The 27,871-nt window shown below is 41.0% G+C and overlaps 2 protein-coding genes across 3 annotated transcripts in view; both read right to left on the minus strand.

Moving 5' to 3' along the window:
- Positions 1-27,871, minus strand: part of PXDN (peroxidasin) — a 156,287-nt gene that overhangs the window by 99,393 nt on the left and 29,023 nt on the right. The window contains exons 2-4 of one of the 2 annotated variants that reach the window (XM_050950607.1): positions 13,148-13,219; positions 12,168-12,239; positions 263-334 (exon numbers count right to left, since the gene is read on the minus strand). In XM_050950607.1, the coding sequence (XP_050806564.1) occupies positions 263-334; positions 12,168-12,239; positions 13,148-13,219 (216 nt within the window). The remainder of the gene's footprint in view (positions 1-262; positions 335-12,167; positions 12,240-13,147; positions 13,220-27,871) is intronic. The other variant, XM_050950608.1, reaches the window with a different exon arrangement.
- Positions 1-27,871, minus strand: part of MYT1L (myelin transcription factor 1 like) — a 525,010-nt gene that overhangs the window by 10,277 nt on the left and 486,862 nt on the right. The gene's annotated exons all lie outside the window — the stretch shown is intronic.

Consider the following 27,871-nt stretch of genomic DNA (forward strand, 5'->3'; position numbering starts at 1 on the left):
TCATGCTTCTTCTCCAAATCTACTACACAGTGCACTAGGACACTTGGAATATAAATCACAAATAAAAGACAAACATAGAAATGAAGAATTTGACACCGATCAATTTTTTTTCACATGCAAATGATTATAAGAACGTTTGACTAACATCTCATTCCAGTGCAGACATGCAAAGCATGCAGGAAGAAAATACTAATCAAGACGTGCACTTTTCCTCTGAAAGGCAACCACGTAGATGATAGCACAGAAGAGAAAAGGCACTTACAGTTGTTCTAGAGAGGCAAGTCCTTTAAATGCTTGCCTGTCAATTGACTGGATTTCATTCTTGTACAAATAGCTGAAACAAGAAACAATCAGTAATATTAGTACACAAACAAGAGCTACATTAAGGTGGAAAAGAAGAATTAAGTCGACACATGAAGACAGTTTTTCTACTACATATTAGAAAAACAAAACAAAAACATGTACACACTCAAAATGCTTCCTGCTTGAGAATCCATTCCCCAGGCCACCAGAAAGGCACAGAAGACTCGGGGGCCCTCTCTGCCCTGACACTGATAGTTGGAGGGCCTTTGGCCTCTGGGTGCTACCGTGCCCTTTTGGAGGTTCCTTTGCCCTCATTTCCTGACAGGCTCTCAATGGATGCGAGTGTTAGTTTGATTAACTGGATATCCCAAAGAACACTGAGGTTGCTTGCAGCATCCTGTTTTCTTTAAAATATTCGGTTTGAACACTGAACCAAACCAGTGCTTAATTTGTGTCAGGGCTTGGCAGTTCATAGCCCCAGCATCTCTGGGCTTGCTGCGTCAGTTATGAAAGTAAAAAAGAAAAATTGCTTTAGCCCTGGCACCTCTATCATTACAAATTTAGCACTGGACCAAACTGTTAGATTTTAATGGAAATCTATTTCTCCTTCACCAAATTCAGGTAACAAAAAGGAGAAAAATTATACAGTGTCTCTGCAATAATCTGCCAGCTTTTAAAATATTCAAAAATAAATACAACTCAGTATCTTTGTATAACGGCATTAAGATAGCAAAAATAAATAATTTTTCCCTGTATGGGACATGGATGCTAGATATGTTGCATTGATATCCACGCTAGTACTACCCAGAATCAATGCATACAGAATACTAAGTTGTGTCTATGTGCCTTGTATTCCTCCCCAAGAGGATGAAAACAAACAAGTTGCTGGATGAATCTGAGCAACTGCTAAGTATCCCCAGGATATACACAAACTTTGAACTCATCTCAATTTCGATGTTCTAGAAGTTGGTACATATTCTGTCTAAATTATATATTTAAGAAGGGAACAAAATAAACTTTTCACGTTAACATTGATGTTTCAGTGTTCTATAAAACATTAGCACTGGTGCACTCCAAAAATCAGAGGATCAAAAGTCTCCTGTCACTTACACCAAAGAAACCCAGTATGTCCCATGAAGTCAGGTTTTGGACATAATTAATTGAATTTGTATTCTGTTTCCTTCATTAAGCAGCTTCTCTGTGTTAGATGAAGAGATGTTTCCCTTTTTACTTTATTAAGAGATCTTTTTTTTATCTTATTGCAACCTACAGTTGTTAAATGAGGGAGGTGATGTTATTTCAATTAAAAAGTTTAAGCAATATGAGGATTCCTCCTCCTCTTTTCAGAAGGAAGAAATTTTGCTGTCATCCAAAAAAGAAAGGGTCTTGTGTGTGCTTAGAGGGCTTTAGTCAAGCAAACCGGACTAGACTGGATTAGACAAATGAAGATGAAATGGAGTGACTGGTGTCATTTGGTCATGGGCGTGGAAGTAGCAAGCATGTGTTGAAGGAAGGCAGAAGCATGCATTTTGTGTGCATTAGAGGTTGACTTCTCAATCTGAAATTATCACACAACACATAGCCAGAAGAGTAGAGGGGAGATAAAAAGTCAAGAGACAGACTAAAAACCATTGTTTCATGAGGTTAATATCTGATGATTTGTGGGGCCAATCTTGTGATTTTGGGGGGACCTGACTCATGATTTTTGATCTCCTGAGGTTGGCAATACTAGATTCAACACAAGGCAACTCAAAAACACTTGATCCCAGCCACTAGAGGCATTTCCAAACTTCAGCACACTGGGAAGAGAGGTGAAGGGAAGACACAATCCTTCCCCCGGGGTAGCTTTTCCTGCCTATTGCCTAGACCTCTCACGGCCCCATGGTAAAACTTCACTCCAGGTCTTACTTCAACTATCATTTTCTCCAGGCTGAGCCAGGACCATTATGCCAAGTACTCAGCTGATCCGATTCCATCATGTACCCTCTCTGGAGACTCCAACTTTGAACAATACCTGGGGCTTAAATGGGCTATGTCAGTAAGACATGTTTACTGCACCTGCACATCAGCACTCTGTTATATGATTTTTTAATGCAAAAATAGGATGTGACATTAACAGAGGGGGAGAGAGAAATTTATTTCAAGTAGTAATAGAGCAGCCTAATGAACACAAACCCATGAGGAGACAAAACACTAAATATCACCCAAAAATATGTAACACTCTCACTAAACTCCAACTGTGTCTAATAACAGGAACTTTGCAAACACTGCACTAGTTAAAAGTGTAATTTAGGACAGAGTAATGTATCACTTAACTAACTATAAATTCTGTAAACTGTTATAACGTATAGCCTATTAGAACTTTATAAGGGATGAATAAACAGTTATTAGTGACTTGTGGATATACTTTACTAGGATAGATAGTTTTGGGGAACACAATTCTACAGTTACTATTTGTTTGCAGTAGCAATTACAGTGAGGTGTGCACTTTCCATATACTCAGGAAAAGATGATCCCTGCCCCAGCGAGTTCACGGTGTTGGGATGGACAGCCGACACACAGACAGAGAGAAGGGGAATAACAAAAAGGATTTTATTATATATCAATAAGATTCACTACAGGCAGCCTAGAAGAAGTGGATTTTCATGTGAGACTTAAAAGTGGGCGGGATATGGGCCTTGCAAACAAGTTCAGAGCATTCAAGTAATGTATAGAAGGTTGTGTAAAGAAAGCCATGGAAGTGATTGTTTGAGAGATTGACAGACATGTGGAAAAAGACAGCAATGTCAACGGAGGGTGACACAAAATTTGACAAGCGAGTATAAGTAGAGAAGAGCAGATGAGGAGCCACTGGAGAGATTCAAAGAGGGGAGTGACATGATCAGCTCTTCAAACAAGGAAGATAATAGCAGCAGCTACATTTTATATGAACTGGTGAGGGACAATGTGTGTATTCTAGGGAATCTAGAGAGGAAGATCCTTAAGAAGTCCCCCAAGCTTGTCGTCTTGGTATTACATTTTACTTCTCTCTCCTTCTCTACCTATTCCCCCATATTCAAACTTTCACTAAATCTTGCCACTTGTTCCATCTTAATAGTTCCAAAATCTGTCCCTTCCTCACTGCTAAAACTATTCTCCATGTCCTGACCATTATCTCCTTGATTATTGTAACTTTCATATCTGGCCTTAGACCGCTCACTTCTCTCTCAGCCAGCATGCCCCAAATTCTCTGCAAAAATAATCATCTCCCACAGTGCTGAGCACCTCATCCCCTGCTTTGAACTCCCTGAATGGCTTCCTGTCTACCAGTTCATATTCAAACTCCTTGTCCTCACCCATAAGGGTTTTGTTTTTTTTTAATCTTATCACAGCTACATTTCTACTCACATTTCCCCCCCCCCCACTCTTCCATATCTTTTTATCTTGCACCTCCTTTTTTCCAGTGCTGTACATTGTGCCTGAATAGTTTCCCTGTCTGCATCTGGCAAGCTATTTCTGCTGAGGGTGAGGAAGAAATTTTCCCCACCAGGGCATTACACAAGTCCTTAAATATATTAAAGGTTTAGGGGTTTTTTCTTCCTCGTCTTTCTGTGTCACTGCTACTGTCAAGTCAACCCAATAATTTACCAGAAGTGAACAAAGCATATACATATATAATGAATAACACAGCACAGAAAGAATAAAACATACTGTGTATCATTTATTTAGTTAATAAATGAAGACTATATTCTAGTCTTCATTTTTGACTGCTTTGTTTACATTCTAGGGTACAGAGGGAGAGCATGCAGCCAAAGTAATACACAGTTACTGCAGGGCAGAATAAACACGTGAATTAGCTATGCTATGGATAAGGCCTAGGTTACCTATGATGAGGTGTTCTGGGGGGAGGTCTTGGGGTTGCACATTGGCTAAAGAATCTCTACCAAAAATTAAGAATCTGAAATTGAAATAAAGGGCTTCAAAGCAAAACAAAGCCAGTTGTCTAATAGCAATAAAATTTATTTTGTCCTACTTTTAGAATCAGAATTTGACGTTATATTACCACCTCAGACAATGTAGCATCATTGTGTGAGAGAGATTGTGGCAATGTAGTGGTCATTAATTTAAAAAACAAAATAAATAACCCCAGCTACATACCTACCAAAAAAAGTGTACTTCTTTTTATGAAACAGGAAGGATAGAACATATAGAAAGATTCCTTTCTAAATGCTTAATATTTTTGGTATATAGAAAAAAACCCAAGTGCCTACCTGTACTCTAATTGTTGCTCTTCAAGGTGTGGGTGCAGACATGTATTCCACCGAGTTATGCACACACCCAGCACACTAAAGCTGGAGAACTTTGCCTAGCACTGTTTGAAAGGGTGGTGCTCATGCCTTCTGGCCCCATAATCCTTCTGATTAGTATTTAAGGGCAGCCCCACTCCAACTCCCCTCAGTTGCTTCACACATCAAAAGCAGATACTCTGATGCAGAGGGAACAGAGGGTAGGCTGTGGAATACACATTTGCACCACAGTTGCCAACTCTGTCTCGGTTAATAAGCACCACGACTTTCACAATAAGCCAAAAACCAAGTTAATCCCAATTCAAAACAAGGCCAAAACAAGCCAATCCCTAAGAACCCCAACACTTTATGTGACTAGATCCTCCCGGCGTGCAGTCTGGGACTGTGGTGGACCCACTCTGCACCCCTGACTCTCTCCCCACCTTGCCCCTGCTTGTCGGGAGCCAATAAAAAATGAGAAGCAACAAGCTACAAGCCAAACAAACAACAAGCCAAAAACTAGCCAATGAGCAACCCACAAGTTAATTAAGTCAAAAACAAGTCCAATTTCTGTGTTTTTTCCCAAGGGTTTGTCATGTTTGATCTGCACCCACATCTCAAAGAGCAACAGTTACAGTACAGGTAGGTAACTGTTTTTTCTTCGAGTACTTGCAGATATGTATTCTATTCAGGAGACTTGCAAGCTGTAACTAATAGAGTTCGGGCTTGGAGTCTATGTCAAGAAGGACTGCAGAACTGCCTTTCCAAAGTTTGCATCTGATCTAAATGTAGTCATAATAGCGTAATGTTTGGTAAAAGTACATATGAAAGACCAAGGAGCAGCCCTGCAAATGTCCAATATCAGAACATCATAGAGGAATGCGATCAATTCTGCCAGAAGAGAGGTTATGAGCTTATTTGAAAAGGCCCCAAGCATAGTCCGAGCTATCCCACATGCCATAATAATGCAGAATGATATCCACCTGGAAACAGTTTGCACAGAGACTGCTTGGTCCTTCATGCAATCTACATCAGAAATAAAAAGTCAAGGTGATGAAAAATGGCTTAGTTCTTTCCACATAAAATGCCAAGCTTCATTTCACAACTGAAAAACTAAGATGCTGTTCATCTGTGGTCAAGTGAGGCTTGGGGAAAAAATACAGATAAGTATATTGCTGGATTGGAGATGAAATTGTGACACCGCTTTAAACAAAAACTTAGGATGTGGCCCCAAGACCACCCTGTCTTAAAAAATAATTAGTATACAGAAGCCATTAGGGCCTGCAACTCTCAAACTCTCCTCACAGCAATTATCATCACAAGAAAAACTGTCTTTTGGCATTTGAGAGACCAAGAACAAGTTGCCCAGGGCTCATATGGAGGATCCATGAGGACAGCCAGCCCAGTACTAAGGCCCCACAAAGGAATCACTCTCTTTAACAGTGGGAAGAGACAAATGATCCCTCTCAGAAATCTCACTACTATAGAGCTCAATAAAACTGATTTCTCCTGGATAGAGGATGAAACACCAAAACTGCTGCCAAGTGCACCCATGTTGAACTGAGAAACAGACCAGAGGACTGAAGGTGTAACAGATGCTCCAAAATGTCCTGAATGCAGACATGCATCAGTTGAATTCCCCAAGCTAGGGACCAAATTGAAAAACATTTCCACTTAGCCAAATAAGTAGCCCTAGTAAAGGGCTTTCTGCTATTACCTGTCAAACAGTTTTGGAACAGCACTCCTCCTCCTTAACTAACCACACAGCATCTATGCTGTGAGATACAGACTGATCAGCACTGGATGTGAAATTTGGCCTTGACATTGAGTCAGTATGTCAGGGTAAAAAGGAAAAGGAATGGGAAGACAAACCAAAACACAGAGGAGGTTGAAGAGCCAACATTGTCTTGGCCAAGCTGGTGCAACATTGTCTTGGCCAGTCTGGCATGATCCAGCATCAGCTTGTGAAAGACCAGAGGAATGAATATGATATGCATTGATTAAGGAGCCATGACTGAGACCTGCTCGCAAACAAAATTGATGGCACTTCTTGTTGTCCTTTGTTGCAAATGGGTCAATAGCAGGAATGTCCCATTCCCTGAAGATGAACCACAGCACACTGCTTTTCAGACACAACTCATGATTCTGGGAGAAATTCCTGGTGACATGATCAGACAAGTAATTTTGGGCTCCTCATAAAAGAGTGTCTGAGGGAATGATGCTCTCCTTGATGCAGAACTGCCAGAACTTTATTGCCTAGTTGGAGCAGCAAAGAATCCTGTGGCACCTTATAGATTAACACACGTTTTGGAGCATGAGCTTTCGTGGGTGAATACCCACTTCGTCGGATGCATGACGAAGTGGGTATTCACCCACAAAAGCTCATGCTCCAAAACGTCTGTTAGTCTATAAGGTGCCACAGGATTCTTTGCTGCTTTTACAGATCCAGACTAATACAGCTACCCCTCTGCTAGCTGGAGCAGGCTCCTCCCTAACTTCTTCACAGAATACGTTACAGCGGTGTTGTCAGTAAGTATGTTAAGCACTGTGTTCTTGATCTGCGCTCAAAATGCTCAGGCTGGTGTGTGCTCTGGCGCTTGGAGGCAGCAAACTTAATTTCTATAAGGACCCAGTGAGAGGGACTTGACATTACACAGAGATGTTGCTGGGGAACTCGGGAACTGTTAGTTGCCTGCAAGGCAAGATTCAAACTGGCAGAGTTTTGAGGAGTTTGCTGGTGATGCAGACAGATGGTGTGGCAGGAAACTGACATACAGTCTAATCTTCAACAAAACTCACAGAAGCAGAGGGGTAATAGTGATTTACGGTTCTGGGCTGCCCTGAGGAGAGTCGCAATAAGTAAGTTCACAAATAATGTCATTGAATTTAATGGGACTCCTCAAGTGCATAAAGTTATTTATGTTTGTAAGTGTTAGCAGGATCAGGGCCCTTTTGAGTGAATAATACCTAAAGATTTGAGAATAATTTGGATTATTTGGCAATGTTTCCTGTGAACAAATGTATGGTTCTTAATAAAAGAACCTCGATTTTAGTTGATCCCTTCTGAGTTAAGAGGCAAGCTTTGCTTCCTTGCTCTTGCCCAAGCTGCATGCATAAGAACTGACAAACTCACAGCTGGGGACCAGACCAGTTCACCATGTAAGTTTAGCTCAAAACAGGTTTTAGTCTTATAAGAATGTATTTAGTGTTTAGATGCTTGGAAATGCTTGTAAATTGCTGCATGCATTAATCTCACTTGTTATGTCTGTATTCCACACTATAAGAAAATATGTAAGTTTGCTTTATAATTTTGAAAATGAACTTGTGAACCGAGGTTTGGGAATTGTTGTCTCCCCACCACACACACACACACGCACACACACACACACACACACAAACTCTCTCCCCTATGCAGAAGGACTACCAAAACAAGATCAGGCATCAAGGAACACCACAATATAAAGGATTGGTTAATGACCCTATCACATCTGGGAAATACTATGGGCAGAATCTTCATCCTGTGGGCTTGGAAGCTGAAGGAAGGATATAAAACCCAGTTACAGGAAAATGTTCTATATTCTTGGCTGTTTGAACTATGATAGGACCAGAGATTCTAAATTGAGGCTGAGTTCTCCTGGAATCACCCTGGAAGCGGCGGCCAGTAACTCCCTCGGCCTGCCCTGCTTCCAGCAGCTCCCATGGTCCTGGAGCAGTGAACTGCGGCCAGTGGGAGCCGCGATCAGCTGGACCTGCACACGGGGCAGGTAAACCGGACCAGCCCGCCAGGGGCTTTCCCTACACAAGCGACGACCCCAGTTTGAGAAATACTGGTCTAAGGGGACTGTCTGTGACTCCATGGTAAGACTGTTACAGGGATGCAGGAGTTCACATTTGTTACTGGCTTGGTGAAATCTAATTATAGAACAGCCACCAGTTTGGGGTGTCTGGCCTGTTTTTGACAGCCTGTCCTGAGGTCGGCACTCATGGTCATGAGCCGCTCCTGGTGTGACAGCTTAGTTAACTGAAACTTGCAGGCCACTCTCACTACACTTTTACCATGTAAGCAAACTGCTCCATTCTGACACATTAACACCAGATTAGCATCAGTACTGCTGACAAATCTTCTGGCTGCACTATAGCAGTGTCTGTTTATACTGTATTCAGTAGTCAACTAAAAACAAAGTAAAAAGAGGCTTATTAAAGGCTACGTTAAACAATGGAGAGAGGATTTAAAAAAAGAATTCTGCTGACAAAGTCCTGTTATTGATCAGGAGTCCACTGCCAAGTTTCATTTTATTCAACTGCCAGGTCACATCCCTAGCTTTCAGACAGGAAGAGGAAAAGGAAAGAACCTTGGTCTGGATATTATAGACTCCAGATCCATAAGATCTGAACAACAATGGAAGATCTATTGGAAGACAGATATATTGGGGAACCTCAGGTGGGAATAATTTTGAAGTGTTTGTTTTCAACCTTTCATTGAAATTATGTTCATCATTATCTCAATTAGTGTACACCTTTATGACAGAAACAAACACCAGAAAATAAGTAAAGTTAAAAAGTATATTTGTATAACAGATAGTGCTGAAACTGACTTCATCATGTCACCTCATTGGGTCCTCCTCTTCTTCTTCCAGTTTTATAATTAATAAACAATGTTTTTTATTGATTTACTTAAACAAACAACATGGAATGAAATCAGTTTTAACACACAGATGGCATATGTGCATAGATATATCTAAGCAGAATATGTGGGGACAATATATAGCTATTTCATAGCTGCATCTACGATACCACAAAATTTGAATTCGTATATTATAATTCAGGGGTCGGCAACCTATGGCAAGATGATTTTAATGGCACATTGCTCCTTCCGGAGTCCTGGCAGGCAGCAGTGTGACATTAAAAATCCTGCCCAGCCCGGCCTGGCCCGCTCTTCTCCGCCCTCCGCTCCCCCTGCCCCTCCCCCCAGAAGCTTGGTCCTGCCGGTTCCCCTACCTCTTCCCGTAGTGTGCTGGGTTCCTGACCCTCCTCCATCTCTCCGTCCCTGCCGGCAGATCAACTGATGGCACTTGCAAGGGAGGAGGTCGGGAAGGAGCAGAGTCAGCATGTTCGCTGCTCCCAGCAGAGGCAGAGAAGAAGCAGGGACAGGGCCTTAGGGAAGCGGGGGGTTGAATGGAGCATATCCCCTCCAGCACCCTTACCTGACCTGACCCCCCCCCCCACAACACACACACACTCCTTTCCCGCCAGGATCCATTGCCTGCAGAAACTCTCCGGGATGAAGCTTCTTGTTCCATCTGCTTGGAATATTTCCAAGAGCCGGTGTTTATCCACTACAGGCACAACTTCTTCCGGGCCTGCAACAGCCAGTGCTGGGGGGAATTAAAAACAAACAAGCCCTCTGCCCTGATTCCCCCTCACACACCCCCATCTCTCTGCCCTGAGCCCCACACACACCCCAGGTCCGTGCCCTGAGCCCTGTGCCCCGCACCCCCCCCGGCCCCTGCCCTGAACCCCCTCATATACACCCAGCCCTCTCCTTGACTCCTTCACCCCCCCATGACCCCAGCCCTGACTCTGGCACCCTCACACATACCCAGGCCCCCCTCCCGAGGCCTGACTCCACCACACACACATACTAGCCCTCTGCCCTGACCCCCTCACACACACCCTGCCCTCTGCTTGACTCCTTCACCACCATCCCCACAATACCAGCCCTGACTCTGGCACCCCCACACATATCCAGCCTCCCTGCCCTGACACCTGCACCCCCTCACATGCCCCCAGCCCTCTGCCCTGATTCTTGCACCCCCTCAATACCCAGCCCCCCAACCCCATGCACCCCCACATCCTGACTCTTGCACCCCCCACATCCCCACCCCCACCACCACCCTGAGCTCCTGCATTACCACCACCACCACATTCTCACCTGCACCCCTCGCACCAGATGGGAGCTGCCCAGGTAAGTGCTCCACAGCCAAACCTCCTGACGCAACCCTGAACCCCTCCCTCATTCTAGCTCCTGGCCAGATCCTTCACCCCGAGCCCTGTGCTCAGTGCACTCCCACCCTCAGCTCAGTGCAGCGAGAGGAAGACAATGGGCCAGAACCAAGGAGAAGATAGGTACCCCACTGTATGTGGGCAGGGCTGGGACCCCGGAACAGCAGCGGGCTGAGTGGGTCCAGCAGCCGGGATCCCGGCTAGCAGGAGCCGGCGGATGGAACCCCTGAGTGGCAGTGAGCTGGGGTCCCAGCCGCCAGCCCTGCACAGCCTGCTGCTGGTCTGGGCTTCTGGCTGCCAGACTCTTGCCACATGGGGTCCCGGCTGCAGACCCTGCTCAGCCCGCTGCTGGCCTAGGTGAACAGACCCCCAGACCAGCAGCTGGCTGAGCAGGCCAGCGGCATAAGATCAACATTTTAATTTAATTTTAAATGAAGCTTCTTAAACATTTTGAAAACCTTGTTTATTTTAGAATACAACAATAGTTTAATTATATAATATATAGACATACAGAGAGACCTTCTAAAAAATATTAAAATGTATTACCGGCACGTGAAACCTCAAATTAAAGTGAATAAATGAAGACTAGGCACACCACTTCAGAAAGGTTGCCGACCCCTGTTATAATTATACAAATTTGAATTTTTTCAGGATTTTTTTTTTAATTCACAAAGTAATTTTGAAAAGGGTGCAATGTCAGAGTGTTTAAGAGTGAAGACCATTATTTCTATACAGTGTATATGGATAGGCAGATTATATTCAATATCTCAAAGGCTGCAAAAGTTAAGCTTCTCATACTACATAGTTTAATTATATAATATATAGACATAGAGAGAGACCAGTACTGGAAGGACCAATTCCAGAGGGAGTATTCATGGGAGAAAGCTCAGTACCCATGCCAGTTTTTAGTTGCAGGTTCTGATTACACGAATGGGCCAATATTTTATTGACTGTCTTTTGCTATTTTCCTTAAATTAGAAGAAAATGGTGCATACATAACCTAAATAACTAAAGAATGTTAAACTTGCATGGCACAACTGTTAAAATTGCTATAAAGCTTTGACCAGCAGCAGTGAAAGCATATCCATACATAAGATTTTAAATTACCCTGTTAAAATTGTTTACTTGGTATAAAACACAATGTAGGAACAAAAACAACTAGAATGCAAAATAGAAAACATCTTTTGGAAAATTGCACAAATCTGGAAGAGGTGTATGTGAAGTATAGGAAATAGTACCATAGATTTTCAAAGGATCCTATGGATTTGGACTCTGAACTCCTTTAAAAATCCAATCCTTAACAGATGTTTTGCAAATCTTGACACAGATTTCTATTGTAACTAGCAAGTATTTTCAGTTAGTATCAACTGTGCCTGGATTCAAACCAGCAGTATTGCTGTGAAAAGTTCAGTATTACTGTAGCAAATGTCAAACCGTCTATTTATACTCCATCCACAGTAGTAGAAATCACATTTACGATTTTCAAAAGAGTGTGACACCTGAGAATGTGAATAAAATTAAATTATGTTTGGTTTTTCACCATTTCTGAAGTCATGTTTAATTCACTTTTGATATAAAAAAGTCACAGTAACTTACAGATATTTTAGATTTTCAAGGTCTTCAAATGCCCCAGTAGGTATTCTTTTAATCTGATTGTTGTTTAGAAGCCTAAAAAAGAAATGAAAACAGTATGTTTCTTAATTCATAAATTGTTAAAACAATTTTCAACTGCAAAGAACCCAGAATGCCAGGGTGTCTGACTGAAAATTTATACAAGCCAAGCATCAAAAACTAGATTAAACAAAAATAAACTAATAGCATATCAGCAATTGCTACCAGAAATACACAGTGATGAATCTGTGCCTTCTCTGTTTTAAATCCAAATGTGCTTAACTATTTCCTTACAAAATCATGTGCTTAAGTGCTCTGTTGCACTGGGGTGAAAGTGAAATCCTTAAAGAACTGAGAGAGAAATTAAAGAAAAGCACATAAAACCTAAATAATCTGGTTTCATGCAGTACTGAGAATGGCGAGAAGGGGGAAAACATCTTTTCCCCAAATGCTACTCTAGATTATGGGCTGGAAGAGGAGATGCTGCCCCTCTGGATGCCTACACTGAGCTTTTCCAGCCAATTTCTAGTTTAAAAAATGCAGTGGTGGGGAAGCATCTGAACTTGGCTATAACTGGCTGGTCTAGAGAATCCAATGTTACACATCCTTAGAGTTTAAAAAACACAACACAATTATGAAAAACTGTTAATATGCGGTTATATATTTTTCATATCTTTCATAATAAGCATAATAAACTTTAATAAAATATTGGGGCTGTCAATGTGTTTTCTAAGGCCTCTAAAATTCTAACAAAGTGTTAGAAAACATGTCTGAAAACAAACAAAACAAATAACAAAGACACGTATATTCATTCACAATTCGGTCAAATCTTGCTAGCCACACTCAGGCGAACAGTCCCATTGACTTTTTAAGTACGATTAGCAGTATTTGGCACATAATCTAAGTAAAATCGTTTGACTGAAGATGGGAAAAAGTGTCTTCGGGGACCAAGGGAAATAACTTACAGTGTGTTCAGGTTTTTAAGCCGTCTAAATGCTCCAGGCTGAATTTCTTTAATTCTGTTAAACCGTAGATCTCTGTGGAGTAAAAAAACAAAAACACATCAGTATGAAGAACATTACTGTGGGTCACCATTTTGGCAAAGGCTCCTCGCCTTTGTGCATAATTCATAGCTCAAGACCAAACAGGAGGAGGGTGGGTGAAACTCATTTAAAACGAGGGCTGAACAAAAATGGGTACAGTCAGGCAATGTGGTCTGTGAAGGGCGGTATCCAAGCTAGGTTATTAAGCCTTTGAATAGTAGCCATTAATCATGAAGGGTCTTCGCTTCCTCAGAGGGCCATCTCCTAGAAGGTGAAAACTCTACTGTCTTTCTTTGGGTATGTCTACACTTCGAGCTGGAAGATGTAAATTCCAGCTTCAATTGTGATCGAGCTAGTATAGGTAGTCTCCTTGAACTGGAATTTAAACATTCCAGCTTGAAGTTTAGATTTATCTTTTTCTTCAGAAACTGTTTGGGAAAAATGAGGAAAGAATGGAAGAGGGAAGATAATAAGGAAGGACAATAAGGAAGACAAAAGAAGAGTTGGTATAAGGACAGCCAGAGAAGCTGCCAGTCTGGCCAGCAAGGGGATTGCTTTCAAGAGACGTAAGCTATTCACATCTTATTTTTCCCCCAACAACAAAGATGAAAATGACTTATCTAGTGTAGCTTATGAAAAGTGTAATTACATTAAACAAGCTGTTTTTGTTTTAATCCCATTTTCTCTGTTTTTAATAAATGATGTTTTATTTAAATTATTGCAGTATGGGTAATATAAAGAGAATATCAAAGAGAAAAGAACCATGCTGATGGTTAAGTGTTTCTGGAGCCTACATTTTGCCATTCAGTCTCACACAAGAGCATGGACAGAAGCGTCTGCTCCCAGTAAGCTGTGTTGCCATCAAGCGTCACCATGCAAACAAAAAGGGAAAGACTAAGAAGGAGATGGAATTTGTGGTGGTGTAGGTCACACTATAGTTTTACTGCTCTGACAATTAATAGCTTCAATCCACCTATTAAAAGATATCATATAAATACATACATCACAATCATCTCACTCCTTGAATCAAAACAATCACCTCAGTGGAAAAATATATATAACATTTTAATTATTTTAGATACCAAATCCCCGAGCTAGGTCTTAAACTAATCGGGAAAAGTCACAGAACAGAAAAGCCACATTCAGCCGTCTGCTACACCCATCCTATTGCATTGACTGAGATTGTACATAATTGAAGGTATAGCTTAGCCCAAAGTCTTTTGCAAAGGGTATGCTTAAGCCAGGGGTGGGCAAACTACGGCGCGTGGACTGAATCCAGCCTGCCAGCCCTTTTAATCTGGCCCTCGAGTTCCCGCTGGAGAGCGGGGTCTGGGACTTGCCAGCACTGGGGCACTCCAGCTGAGGAGCAGGGTCAGAAGCTGCTCCGCACGGCTCCTGGAAGCAGCAGAATGGCCCTCCTCCGGCTCCTATGAATAGGAGCAGACAGGGGGCTCCGCTCTGCATGCTGCCCACCCCAAGTGCCACCCCCACATCTCTCATTGGCCGGGAACCACAGCCAATGGGAGTTGCAGGGGTGGTGCCTGCCGACAGGACAGTGCGCAGAGCTGCCTGGCCGCATCTCCATGTAGGAGCTGGAGAAGGGACATGCCGCTGCTTCTGGGAGCCGCTTGAGGTAAGCACCACCCAAAGCCTGCATCACCTTATCCTCTCATGCCCCAAACCCCTGCCCCAGTCCTGATCCCCCTCTCACCTTCCAAACCCCTCAATCCCACCCCAGAGCACCCTCCTGCACCCCAAACCTCTCAACCCCAGCCCCATCACAAAGCCCTCATCCCCAGCTGGAGTCCTCACCGCCCCCCGGCACCCCATCTACCACCCCAGCCTAGAGCCCCCTCCCGCATCCTGAACTTCTCATTTCTGGACCCATACCAGATCCCGCACCCCAAACAGAGGCCTCACCCCCTCCCACACCCCAACCCCAATTTTGTGAGCATTTATGACCTGCCATACAATTTCTATTCCCAGATGTGGCCCTCGGGACAAAACGTTTGCCCACCCTAGCTCAAGCCCTTATTTTTCATTAACCAAATCCTTAAATTCTTACTCAGTTTTTACTCAGCTAAGCAGAGTCAGTCTGCAGACAGCCCATAATAAGGTAGGATGAGTTGTGCCTCTCTGTTTTAGGGAGCAGCCTACTTTGTCTCTGTTTTGGGTTGCTGTGTATTACGTTGCTGGTCTCCAAGAAAAAAAGTAGCATCACATTGCAAACTTCCAGCAAGAGTATTTTATATTTTTATCTAATTTATCTGTTTGTATCTGTTTATATGCCAGGAACATAACATAAAATGTTATCTTTATCTCAAGACATTCCACACAGACACGTGCTAGTTAAATTGCATGTGTATATAACCGCTGCCATCTTCACCAGAAATTGAATTAGTGATCTCTAGAGCTAAAGGCACACGCTGCTACAGCTTCAGCTAAAGATCTCTGATGAGAGCTGAAGCACTCACATCTTTTGTTGATCAGGCAGACATAAAACACAAACTGACTGACCATTGGATCATACTTCCTTTGACAAAAGGAAGCTCATCCTGAGACCTGCAAGTGTTTAAATCCCAGAACAAATTCCCACTAACATCAGACACTCCGAGGATTTAACCAGGGACCTCCAAAGGTAAACAGCCAAGTGCTAAACAGCTTGGGCTAAACAGCCAAGATTCCTTAGTTATAGCTTTAACAGATCCAAACTCTCTGTGTATTGGCACAGAAAGGGACTTGTAAAACACACTCACCAGTGTGTTACACATACAATAATTCCATTTTCATTTTATTTTTTTGCAAAATATATTATTTCATTGTAATTTAGGTAAAAATAACACCGTACTTTCAATGCTTTTAATTTTGAGTAAAATTTGAAAAGTGCCTAAGTCCCACTGTTGGTCAATGGGATTTAGGCTCCTGGGCTTCTGGGTCACTTTATCCCTTTAAAAGAAGCACCTGTGACCAAAGTCAACATTTACCCAAAACAAGCACAATGATCTATATTTAGAATGGGAAATTAGGAATCAGCGTTCAACCCTCATTCAGCAAGCAAGTATGTGGTTAATTTAAACATGTTAGGTAAGCATTTAACCCTCTGAATCAGTACCAGAGCGCTCAGCACAACGCAGGAGCAAGCCCTTAATGTAGTAACTCAAATACCACTGTGATAACTATGGATAGGTAATATTGACCACCATAAATACACATTATTTGATGTGTTAAGATTGTTTACCCTAGCTACTGCTATAGTTTCTATCTGTATATTAATTTCTGCAAGACTGAACAACAAGTCAAGCAGAAAAGCATGGCAACTTTTTTCATTCTGTTCAGTAGTTTTCGGAAAGTGCCATGACAAACAAATCACGGTGCATCTTACAGTGCCTAAAATTTCTTTACAGTCAGATTCTTCTGGCATCTTCACGGAATTATGTTTCATTGAAGATTATGACCATACAGTTTTGCAGAAAAGGACCTGGGAATTACAGTGGATGAGAAACTGGATATGAGTCAGCAGTGTGCCCTTGCTGCCAAGAAGGCGAACAGCATATTGGGCTGCATTAGTAGGAGCGTTGCCAGCAGATCAAGGGAAGTGATTATTCCCCTCTGTTCAGCACTGGTGAGGCCACATCTGGAGTACTGCATCCAGTTTTGGGTGCCCCACTAGAGAAAGAATGTGGACAAATTAGAGAGAGTCCAGCAGAGGGCAATGAAAATGATTAAGGGGCTGGGGCACATGACTTACGAAGAGATGCTGAGGGAAGTGGGGTTATTTAGTCTGCAGAAGAGAAGAGTGAGGGGGGGATTTGATAGCTGCTTTCAACTAGCAGAAGAGGGGTTCCAAAGAGGATGGAGCTCAGCTGTTCTCAGTGGTGGCAGATGACAGAACAAGAAGAAATGGTCTGAAATTTCAGTGGGGGAGGTCTAGGTTGGATATTAGGAAACATTATTTCACTAAGAGGATGGTGAAGCACCGGAATGGATTTCCTAGGGAGGTGGTGATCCCAGTTCCCTCAGCCTCTCCTCATAAATCATGTGCTCCAGCCCCCTGATCATTTTTGTTGCCCTCCGCTGGACTCTTTCCAATTTTTCCACATCCTTCTTGTAGTGTGGGGCCCAAAACTGGACACAGTACTCCAGATGAGGCCTCACCAATGCCAAATAGAGGGGAATGATCACCTCCCTTGATCTACTGGCAATGCCCCTACTTATACAGCCCAAAATGCCATTAGCCTTCTTGGCAACAAGGGCACACTGTCGACTCATATCCAGCTTCTCGTCCACTGCAACCCCTATGTCCTTCTCTGCAGAACTGCTGACTAGCAATTTGGTCCCTAGTCTGTAGCAGTGCATGGGATTCTTCCATCCTAAGAGCAGGACTGTGCACATGTCCTTGCTGAACCTCATCAGATTTCTTTTGGCCCAATTCTCTAATTTGTCTAGATCCCTCTGTATCCTATCCCTACCCTCCAGTGTATCTACCACTCCTCCCAGTTTAGTGTCATCTGCAAACTTGCCGAGGGTGCAGTCCCACCATCCTCCAGATCATTAATAAAAATATTGAACAAAACCGGCCCCAGGACCGACCCTTGGGGCACTCGGCTTGATAATGACTGCCAACTAGACATGGAGCCATTGATCACTAATCTTCAACTACTGCAAAATACACACACACACACAAAACAAACACTCACACTGAAGGCTCTGGACCTTTAAATCATCAGCCAAAGCCAACTGTCAAACATGCAATTTTTCTAGTGGAATTTGGCAAGCTCAGCAACCAGTTCCAATTTTCTGTCCTTCCATTATAAATTAAATAATGAAAAGAATTCAACATGTAAAGTCTGTAATGTTGTATGTTACAGAAGTTGTCTTTTATAAATGCATTTAATGACATTTTGGTTGGTCAGGTATATATATTAATTTTGCAATAATTATATTTTTCTGAAAAATAAGCATTAGAGTCTTCAACTACAAAATCAGATACAAAGAATAGTACCCCAAAAGGATACAAAATGTCATCTTTGTCTAAACTACAGTCCATCCCCATTCCCATGTATTAGAAAAAGAGTTACTGCAACAAACCCTTCAAAGCCTCCTATGTGAAACCCACCCTCGATCTTTCCCTGTTGCCCCGAACTAAAACCTCTCAGCCAACAATCTGTTTTGTTTTCTTCTTTCTCCCTCTCTCCTCTTCTAGAGCCTGACCATTAAAGATACTGAGCAGCCTTAAATCTCACTGACTTCTGTAGAAGTTGAAGGCACTCGGAAGTCTGCAAGATCAAGCCCCTACAGTATAACACAAGTATAAATGCAGTGTTCAGAGAGTCACATAGGAGACTGCTTAGTGTGCATTCTATGCTCCAATATGTGCATGCAATTTGGATACATCTATATCTGAGTGATAAAAGTTCCTAAATAAAAGAAAACCCATCAGTTCAGGTGGAAAAAAAGTAAATATGCATCTTGTATTTTTTAATCATTGACTGAAATTCTACTTCCATTTTCATTTTTTTATGATGTTTTAAAATATTAACAGTTTTTTTTTTCTAAAAACAGCAGTGTGTGTTGGACAGCAAAACAGAAAAGCTGCGCTCTAGTTAGTTTTGACACTGGTGACAGGAAAATATGTTCTTGTAAATTTCGCTTCTTGGAAAAAGCAAGTTCATCTGTCACTGTTTAGGTTTGAGTCTTTTCTAAGGGCAACACTGTGGAAATACAATTTTAAAATATAAAACCTTTTAATAATATTTTTCCTGGCCAAATTAAATGCAAACTTCTAAGCGTATATTAGAGAGCATTGTGTAGATATTACCAACAAATGTGATCTAATACCCCAGTGGTTGCTGGTCAGTTCTTGAAGTTCTAGAATGTACAATGTATCGCAATGCTCAAGCTGTCATTGACTATGTAAAATTATGCAACTATAAGTTAAGAGGGAACCCTACCATGATGGAGCAAGTTACAGTCTTTAAAATTATTAGCATGCTTCAAGGGAAAGGAAGACTTCCTCCTGATATTTATCATCTTAAGAATAAAATGTGTGCCAACTGTGAGGCCTCCAAGAGCATTTATGATTTATATACAGCATCAGTCACTGTTGCAATATGTTGACTCTAATAATCAGCAGTTTCCATGCCTAATGATTAGCACAGTGATTTTCAACCAGGGCTGTGCACACTCCTGGGAGTACACAGAAGTCTTCCAGGGGGTACATTAAGTCAGCTAGATATTTGCCTAGTTTTACAACAGGCTACATAAAAACCATTAGTAAAGTCAGTACCAACTAACATTTCAGACAGACAATGACTTGTTTATACTGCTCTATACACTATAAATTGAAATGTAAGTATTCCAATATTTACATTCCAATTTATTTATTTTATAATTATATGGTAAAAAAGAAAGAGAAGGTACACAATTTTTCAGTAATAGCGGACTGTGACACTTCTGTATTTTTATGTTTGATTTTGTAAGAAAGTAGCTTGTAAATGAGGTGAAATGTTGGGGTACACAAGACATATCAGACTCCTGAAAAGGGTACAGTAGTCTGGAAAGGTTGAGAGCCACTGGATTAGCAGACCAATGTATCTAAACAAAACCATAAGAACTAACCACCTGGAGTTAAAAGCTACGTAAAGAGATGTACCTTGCCTCCAGATCAACAGACTGATTCTATCACAAAGGGAGAGTGAATTCCAGACCTGAGACCATGCCACACAACCACTCGCCCTCTGCCCTGAAATTCAAAATCTGCTGTCAGCAGAAATACTTCTACAGATCTCATATTCCAGAATGGCAAGGTAGCAATGCCTGACTATACCAAAAGAAGGACAGGAGACACTTGATATGGATTTAATCAGGCTGCAACTTTATTATTAGATGTCTTGGACTACCTGGTGGATAAGTAAGTGTACAGTGCAGACAAATCCATGTTCATTCAAATAGCTACCCAGGGTTTCCACCAGCCCCCTTCATTTTCCATCCTGGTCCCCCACTCAGCCCATAGCTTGGACCTTACCATCCACCTCTCTCCCCGTCATAGCAGGGTTAAGATGAGCCATAAGAAAGGGAGGGAGTTGGCTCTCTGCAATACCAAACCCCCAGCCCTGTTCCATTAACCAGCATCTCTTTTAAGTCTCTTACCAGGACATTTATCTGGTCACTGGATGCCTTCCCTATGGAGTATCTGCACTGGACATCTGCCCCACATTTGCAAAATAAATTGCAACAGGGAGCCTAACCACTTTTCTCCTCCCATATAGGTCCTCCCTAACACCTGCTGTAGGAAAGGCAAAAAAAAAATCCCACTCCACCAAAGCCAATATGGTGATGACAGAAAAATTCCTTCCTAGACCCTCTACAAAGGAGCAACTAGTGCAATGCCCACAGCAGGACCTAAACCAACTCAATATTTGCACCTCAAGGGTGGGTGGGAGGGTGGGTGCTGCCTTGCTTGCTGCATGGAAAAAGGGCTTCCAGTTTCCGGGATTCCACCTTTTGAAGGCTTCAGCCTCACTTTCCCAGAAGATGTGTCAGTTCCACAACGCCCTCATCCCGTCCCTGTCCCCCATCCTGGTGCAGTACGGTGATTATTCGTAATCATCAGATGACATTGCTAGTTCTGTTTATCTGAATGCATAGAGGTGGCCCTTGGAGAGAAACATAACAAACCTGAGGCCACATACACATACAGATTCCAGTCTTAGCAGGCAGGGAGCCTGGGACCTCCTATTTAGAGCCAGGGCTCTACTATTTAAGCAAAAGAAAAATTCTTTTACATGTAAGAAAGTAGCGAATTATATAATCTCATTCTGTAAGGGAGGGGAACATAGAGGCTCAGGCCTTTACTGAAAGATTAAATTAAAAACTAAAAGATTAAATAAAGAAATAAAGCCTTGTTTAAGGCACAGGAAATTACATCACATTGGGGCTGTGGGTGGGGAATATATCACCACACTATTGTGCTATGCAATAAATTCTCCAGGTACCAAATGACTGAATTTAAAAACCAAACAACTGTTAAGGCTCATGTTAAAGATATTTTGTTTCGTCTTTCACTCCAGTAGCAGTAATCTCTATTAGTGAAGAGACTTTTTTAGTCAGAACAAAACTTTTATACTCAGGCAGTAATATTATTCAATTTAATTAACATAATTTAATTCTGTAATCAGGAAATTGCTTTTAAAAATATTTACATTTAACATTCTTTTGATGTAAGGGGTTTGGTTTTGTTTGTTTTTTGTGATTTTTAAAAATCCAAATCTGCCTTCCAGTAACTGGAAAACACATCGTCTAGAAGATGTGTATACAAGGGAGGAAATTAAGGCTTGGAATTTCATTAAGTACAACAGAGTGCACTTGGTTTACTTTAATAATTGTGTTACTTTAACTAGATTAATCCAAATATTCTTTTGCAGGGTTTGCATGTGCTTGGTTTTTAAATACTCTTTTGATTAACCAAAGTAAGATAAAAGAATGAATAATGTTAATATGATTACTAGAAGGTAGTGCTCATAGTGAAATGTAGAAGCTGGTACAATGGGAACCTTGAATTTGCATTCTTTCTGTGATGAACTGTGGTCACAGACATTCAGGCACAATGGATACCAGTACAGATTGAGCTCCGGAACGAAAGCACCAAAAACCCCACCTCCCTATCACTTGAGATAAATTCTGTTAACCATCAGTAAGTAGCAGACACTTACTAACTTGAGGCTAATCCAAAAGATGGAGTCTGAGGTAGGGTAAAGGTACAGCTCCTTGGCAAGAAACCCAACATCCTCCACCTTTGCATTAGCTGAGGGTGAGAAGGAGCAGAACAGGGCTTCTAATCAGGGTGTTGCTCCTGGAAATCATTGGTTTGACACATACTTTTCAGTCTCTGGCTAACAGATGTCTCACTAGCATTCTTCAAGGCCTAGCGGGTGGGCCCTGAAGTGGGCCCAAAAAAGGGAGCTGGAGCCCGGCAACCATCCTGAGGGGAAGAATTGCCCCACGCAGACCTTTTCTCTCCTCCAGCTCTCTCCCTCCCTTTATGGGATGTAGGAGAACGCCCTCTCCCCATCTTTCCTTACTTTTTAGCCAATACCGGGGATTAGAGTGACCAGACAGCAAGTGTGAAAAATCGGGATGGGAGTGGGGGGTAATAGGAGCCTATATAAGAAAAAGACCCCAAAATCAGGACTGTCTCTATAAAATTGGGACATTTGGTCATCCTACTGGAGATGGGGATCGGTGCTGGTCAGAGGTCGGTGCCAGTCACAGGTTGGTGCCAGCGGCACGCTCTGCCAGGAGGCCGTGTGGTGTTTGGAGCAGAGTCTGATCTCATCAGCTCCGAGTTTGGTGGGAGGACTGACTCCATAAGGAATGCTGAGAGATGAATGTCCGAGCTTTTTTGGTTCACGGCCTGAATCTCTTGCATTTGCAACACTTATCGCTTATGTGGGTTTCCCCTAAACACTTCAGACTGCTTCTGTGGAGATCCCTGACTTGCATAGGTTTCTTGCAGAAGTCACAGGCCGTGAAGTCTGGGGATCAGGTCATGCCCTGTTCCTAGACTAAGTCCCATACGGGACTAATTAACTATTTCTAACTTAACACTAAGGGAACTATTAACTCTACAACTTTTAACAACTATATACAACAAACTCATTACCAGGCACAGTTGGGATAGGAAAGCTTGCTGAGGAAGGGAGACATTCCAGCATCGTCACTGGTCGTAAGAAGGAACTGAGGGATGGGGGAGCTACTGGTGCACGTATACCGGTGCATTTGCATGCCATTCCAGAGAGCGCCAAAGCCAGCCCCCTATGGATACCACTGAGGGAAAAACTTCTGGCACCAGTGTACGTGGCAAGCGCACACACACCTATAATGAAATGGTCATGCGCAAGCACTCAAAGAAGAACCTAATTGTTATGAAGTATCAGAGGGTAGCTGTGTTAGTCTGTATCCACAAGGTGACACCAGACTCCTCAATGCTTTTCTGATTGTTATGGTAAGTCTAATGCAAATCTCTAAAGTAATCAAAAAGAAAAGGAAAATCAGAGCATAGTACCATAGAATCATCAGGTTAGAAGGGGCTGCAAGGGTCATCTAGTCCAGTGGCTCTCAACCTTTCCAGGCTACTGTACCCCTTTCAGGAGTTTGATTTGTCTGGAGTGCCCCATGTTCCACCTCACTTAAAAACTACTTGCTTACAAAATCAGACATAAACATACAAAAGTATCACAGCACATTTACTGAAAAATGTCTTACCTTCTCATTTTTACCATATAATTATAAAATAAATTGGAATATAAATATTGTACTTACATTTCAGTGTACAGAATATAGAACAGTATAAACCAGTCATTGTTGTCTGAAATTTTAATTTGTACTGACTTCGCTAGTGGTTTTTATGTAGCCTATTGTAAAACTAGGCAAATATCTAGATTAGTTGATGTACCCACTGGAAGGCCTGTGCGTACCCCCAGGGATACATGTACCCCTGGTTGAGAACCACTGATTTAGATTTACCCTCTGCCAAGATGCGGGATTTGTATTAAATGTGTATTAAATACTGCTTGGTGCATATCCATCTCTATATGTTCCATTGGCCAAATCCTGGCCCCATAAAATATCCCAAGTAAACCACCCATATATGGGAGTTCTATAGGACTTGGGCAGTGGATGACAGACCAAATCCTCCCCAGGCAGGAAGCGGAGCCACACTGGACATGTTTGTGTTTAGCTGGTAGATCCACACAGTTGTGGAACCAGGTTCCCTAATTTTCCACTAGACAGATACACAATTCCCTTATCTGATACAGTAGAAAGAGCTCCTCCTCCCCACATCACATAGTCCCCTAGCATCATGGCTTCACCGTATCAATTGTTTTCTCTATTGGGCCCTGCTTGCCTCCTGAATGTTCAGATTGGTGAATGGTGGGAGGGAAGCTATATACAGCCAAGCAAGAAAAATCCTGTGAAAGGAGTTCTCAGATCAATAAAAACAACAAGAAAAAACTTCAGTATCAGAAATTTGGATACTCTAACTGACATGAATAAAGGATGCCTTATGCCATGCTGATTTATTAACAGATAATGAAATATCTTTGCTATGACATGTGTCTTATATATGGGTACATTATTTGCAAGGAATCAGGACATCAGCAAAAATCTTTACGGTGATAAACGTATGATATTTATCATGAAACATGTTTGGTACGTTCTTATGGAAAGGTAATGTAAAGAATCAGGAAAGTTGTTATTATACATAGTGTTCTCCTCAGTTAATGAATAGCACACTTTAAACTGCATGCAGTTGTTCTTCAAATGAATTCTTTCAAATAAAACAGAGAAAAAAGAGGAAGGGCAGCTGAAAGCTACTCCAAAGTCTTGAAATCAAAAGCCTCAGCTTCCTGGCTAAGTGATGGAAACAACAGCTTTAATCATCCTTCAGATAACTAACACCAATCACACAGTGAAAGAATAAAAACAAAACCAGAAATATTATAACCAGTGGAGTCATTTGCTAGGTACAATATTTAGTAAAGAGCTTTATAACACAGAACATGGGGAAACAGTTTCTGGAAATAACAGCTGGAATGCACTAACATACTTTCCGTATAATGATATCGGCAGAATCTTGAAACTGAGTAAATCAGGGAGCTTATGTTTACATTGGACATCCTCTTTGTTCTTGCAGTAAAAACTGCCTAAGGGTGAATTTATCTTTATGCATATGCCAAGATTTAGACAATGTGTAATCTCTCTTTTGTCTGTGCTTTAGTACTTCTGGAGGGTCAACACAAAATTCTTTGTTATAAATTCTAGACTCCTTTCAGCTACAAAGCAAATTTTAAAATAATGCATTTAGCTATTTTACTGTTTCACACCATATTGAGGAGACAGAGGACATTGAGATTTTTCCAATAAAGGATTTCACTTAAATAGAAATCCTATGTTTTGTGATATGAAAGAACCTCAATTCCACACCATCAAAACTTCACAGGCTCCCTGTGATTGCTCAATAGTCCCCTACATCACAACAGTTCTTCCAGCCATACTGGAAATACACTGCTTATTTGCTTTATAATACCGGAATGCAATCAGTAAAACTCATTGAACACAGCAAATAAACATCTGACAAATGCAAACTTTACAGAAGTTGTTCTGAAGCAATAATTGCACTAATTCTTTCAGTGTACTGTCTAAAATGTGGCAGATTACAAATTACAATATTAAAGATATGTCATGACAACACTACAAAAAAATTAATAAAAGCAAGGAAATTACTAAATTCCACAGGAAAGGGGAGTAAGGCAGCATTGCCAGATTGTCTCAATACAACATCTGTCATCTACAGAGGATGCAATGAGGTTGCCTGCATCAGAGGTAAGATTGGTAAAACAACATTAACTTACATAGGGTTAGCAGTACAGAAGTTATATTATCCCATTAAAAACAGCAAACTACAGTATATACAAAGTGAGATGCTGCTCTTTTCCAACCAAAAAATAATTTATATAGCTTTTACTGAAGAAAAAAATGTTAATTTGGATGCACAAACACCAGACTTGTACAATGTACCAGTGTTTCTAACATGACATTTTTACTCCAGTAGTGACTTTTCATCAAAATGAGGAAAAATCTGCAACATTTATCAGTGAAAAAGAATGAAGTCTAGAATTTTTAAGGGTACCTATAGAAGTTAGGCACCTGATCATTTACATATTTTTAGCTCCTTTGAGAGAAAGGATGGACCAGTGTTTCAGGTGCTATCTTTAGATATAGGAGACCTAAGCTCAATTACCCATTCCACCACATACGTCATTTGTGACCTTGGGCAAGTCATTTAGTTGCCCCATGTGCAAATAAATATATCAGTACTTGGTACCTTATAGAAGTGTTGTTACCATAAATACATTAACCACTGTAAGGAGATCAGATACTACATATAGTAATGGAGACCAAGATCTCAGATAAATAGTTCTGAAAGTTTCATCCAAAATCTTTACTTAGACACCTGTTTAAAGATGAAATCTTTCCTCCATATGTAGATATAAATATTATACTATGGTAAAACAATCTTCATTGCTTTAATCTGGCAAGTTGAAGGGAGGAAACATGGTCTTTGATTCTATTTGAATAGGTAGGAATGATGATATTTCTCAAAACTGTTTTCAACGGATGGATTTTAATCAAATTAGAAGTGCGCCTTTCATCATCATTGCACTTTCCTCCCAAACTTGTATGACAGCAGAGGTCTGAAAAAACGTTGTGAAATGTAATGAATGTATCCTCCCATCAGCATGTAATGGCACTTACGAAAATCCAGTTAGCAATAACTGTTGATGCCTTCAACTCATCAAATATAGTTGGTCCTAACTGGTTATACTCCTCTATCAAGAGAAATAGTGCAAATCTCTAGAAACCTTTCTTCCCCTTTAAAGAGAGAGGGATGTAAGTTAATGGCCTATATTACAGAAATTCTACAGATAAAGTGATTAAACAATTTTTTTTCTTGATTAAATATTTTGGTAATTCATTCTAGTTTCCTAGGAGTACTTCAGAACAATGAGCACTACTCTCGGAATTCTCGCAAATACATCGCTCTGTCATTGGTACACATTTTTAAGGAAATAGTAAATATTTTTCTAACAGCTCAAGACCAATTACCAGCAACAGAAAATCCTCCAGCATAAATCCCAAGCCACTATGTTTCTCAATGCAGAACAAAAGATCTGCAAATGCCAAAAAGACTACATTGCTTATGTCTACTTTATTCTTATTCTTTTTTATTCAGGGTCATTGCAGCAGGAAATGAAAAACAACCATCAGCACAGCAAAAACATTCAAACATAACAAAGCATGAAAATTGCACAAAAGAGATTATATAATCAAGTCAATGCAGTAACTGGAAGATTTCAATGGCACATTAATGCTGTTTTAATGACTACCCTGTTTAAAAAAAAAGTGACACTTTTATGTGACACACTGAACAAACAGGATAAGTTTGTCACTCTTTTAAAATGAATTCTCAACAATATTAGCTACTTATAATAACCCTCTGTGAAAAATCCTATAATCTTCTAGAATATAAGACCAAAAAAGGACATTTAAAAAACAATCATTTTAAAATGTTAAACCTGAAATTTTATTTTCAGAGATTCTTTAGAATCAAACCTACAATGCATGTTCATTCTCCTTGCATTTCATTTTGTGGGTGATTTCTTCCCCACTGGCTAGTCATTAAAAGCAGTAAGTGATGTCCTTTCATTAAACAATTAAATATTTTAGTATTTGATTATATCAAAACATAATCATCCTAAATTCTCATAAGTAAAAACAACACAAACTATAAAAGAGACCTGAACATAAAAATACAACCACTATCAATTTTGGATGAATAACTAAGAGAGGATTTTAAACAAATGAATAGATTTTATTTTATTTTATTTTTCATTTTAATAACTATTATTTCATAACAAAAGGGAATAGTAAAGCCTTTAAAATACTCTTCCACAACTGAAACTAATACCACAGGATGCAAACTCATTTCGTAGCAGTGATCCTTTTTTCCCCTTTTTTACAAAACAGCTTATAAAAATTACCAACAGTGCAGCATTACTCATTTGTACATTCCCCTATTCCAGT

Source organism: Gopherus flavomarginatus, chromosome 4, assembly GCF_025201925.1.
Source record: "Gopherus flavomarginatus isolate rGopFla2 chromosome 4, rGopFla2.mat.asm, whole genome shotgun sequence".
Classification (NCBI taxonomy): Eukaryota; Metazoa; Chordata; order Testudines; family Testudinidae; genus Gopherus; species Gopherus flavomarginatus.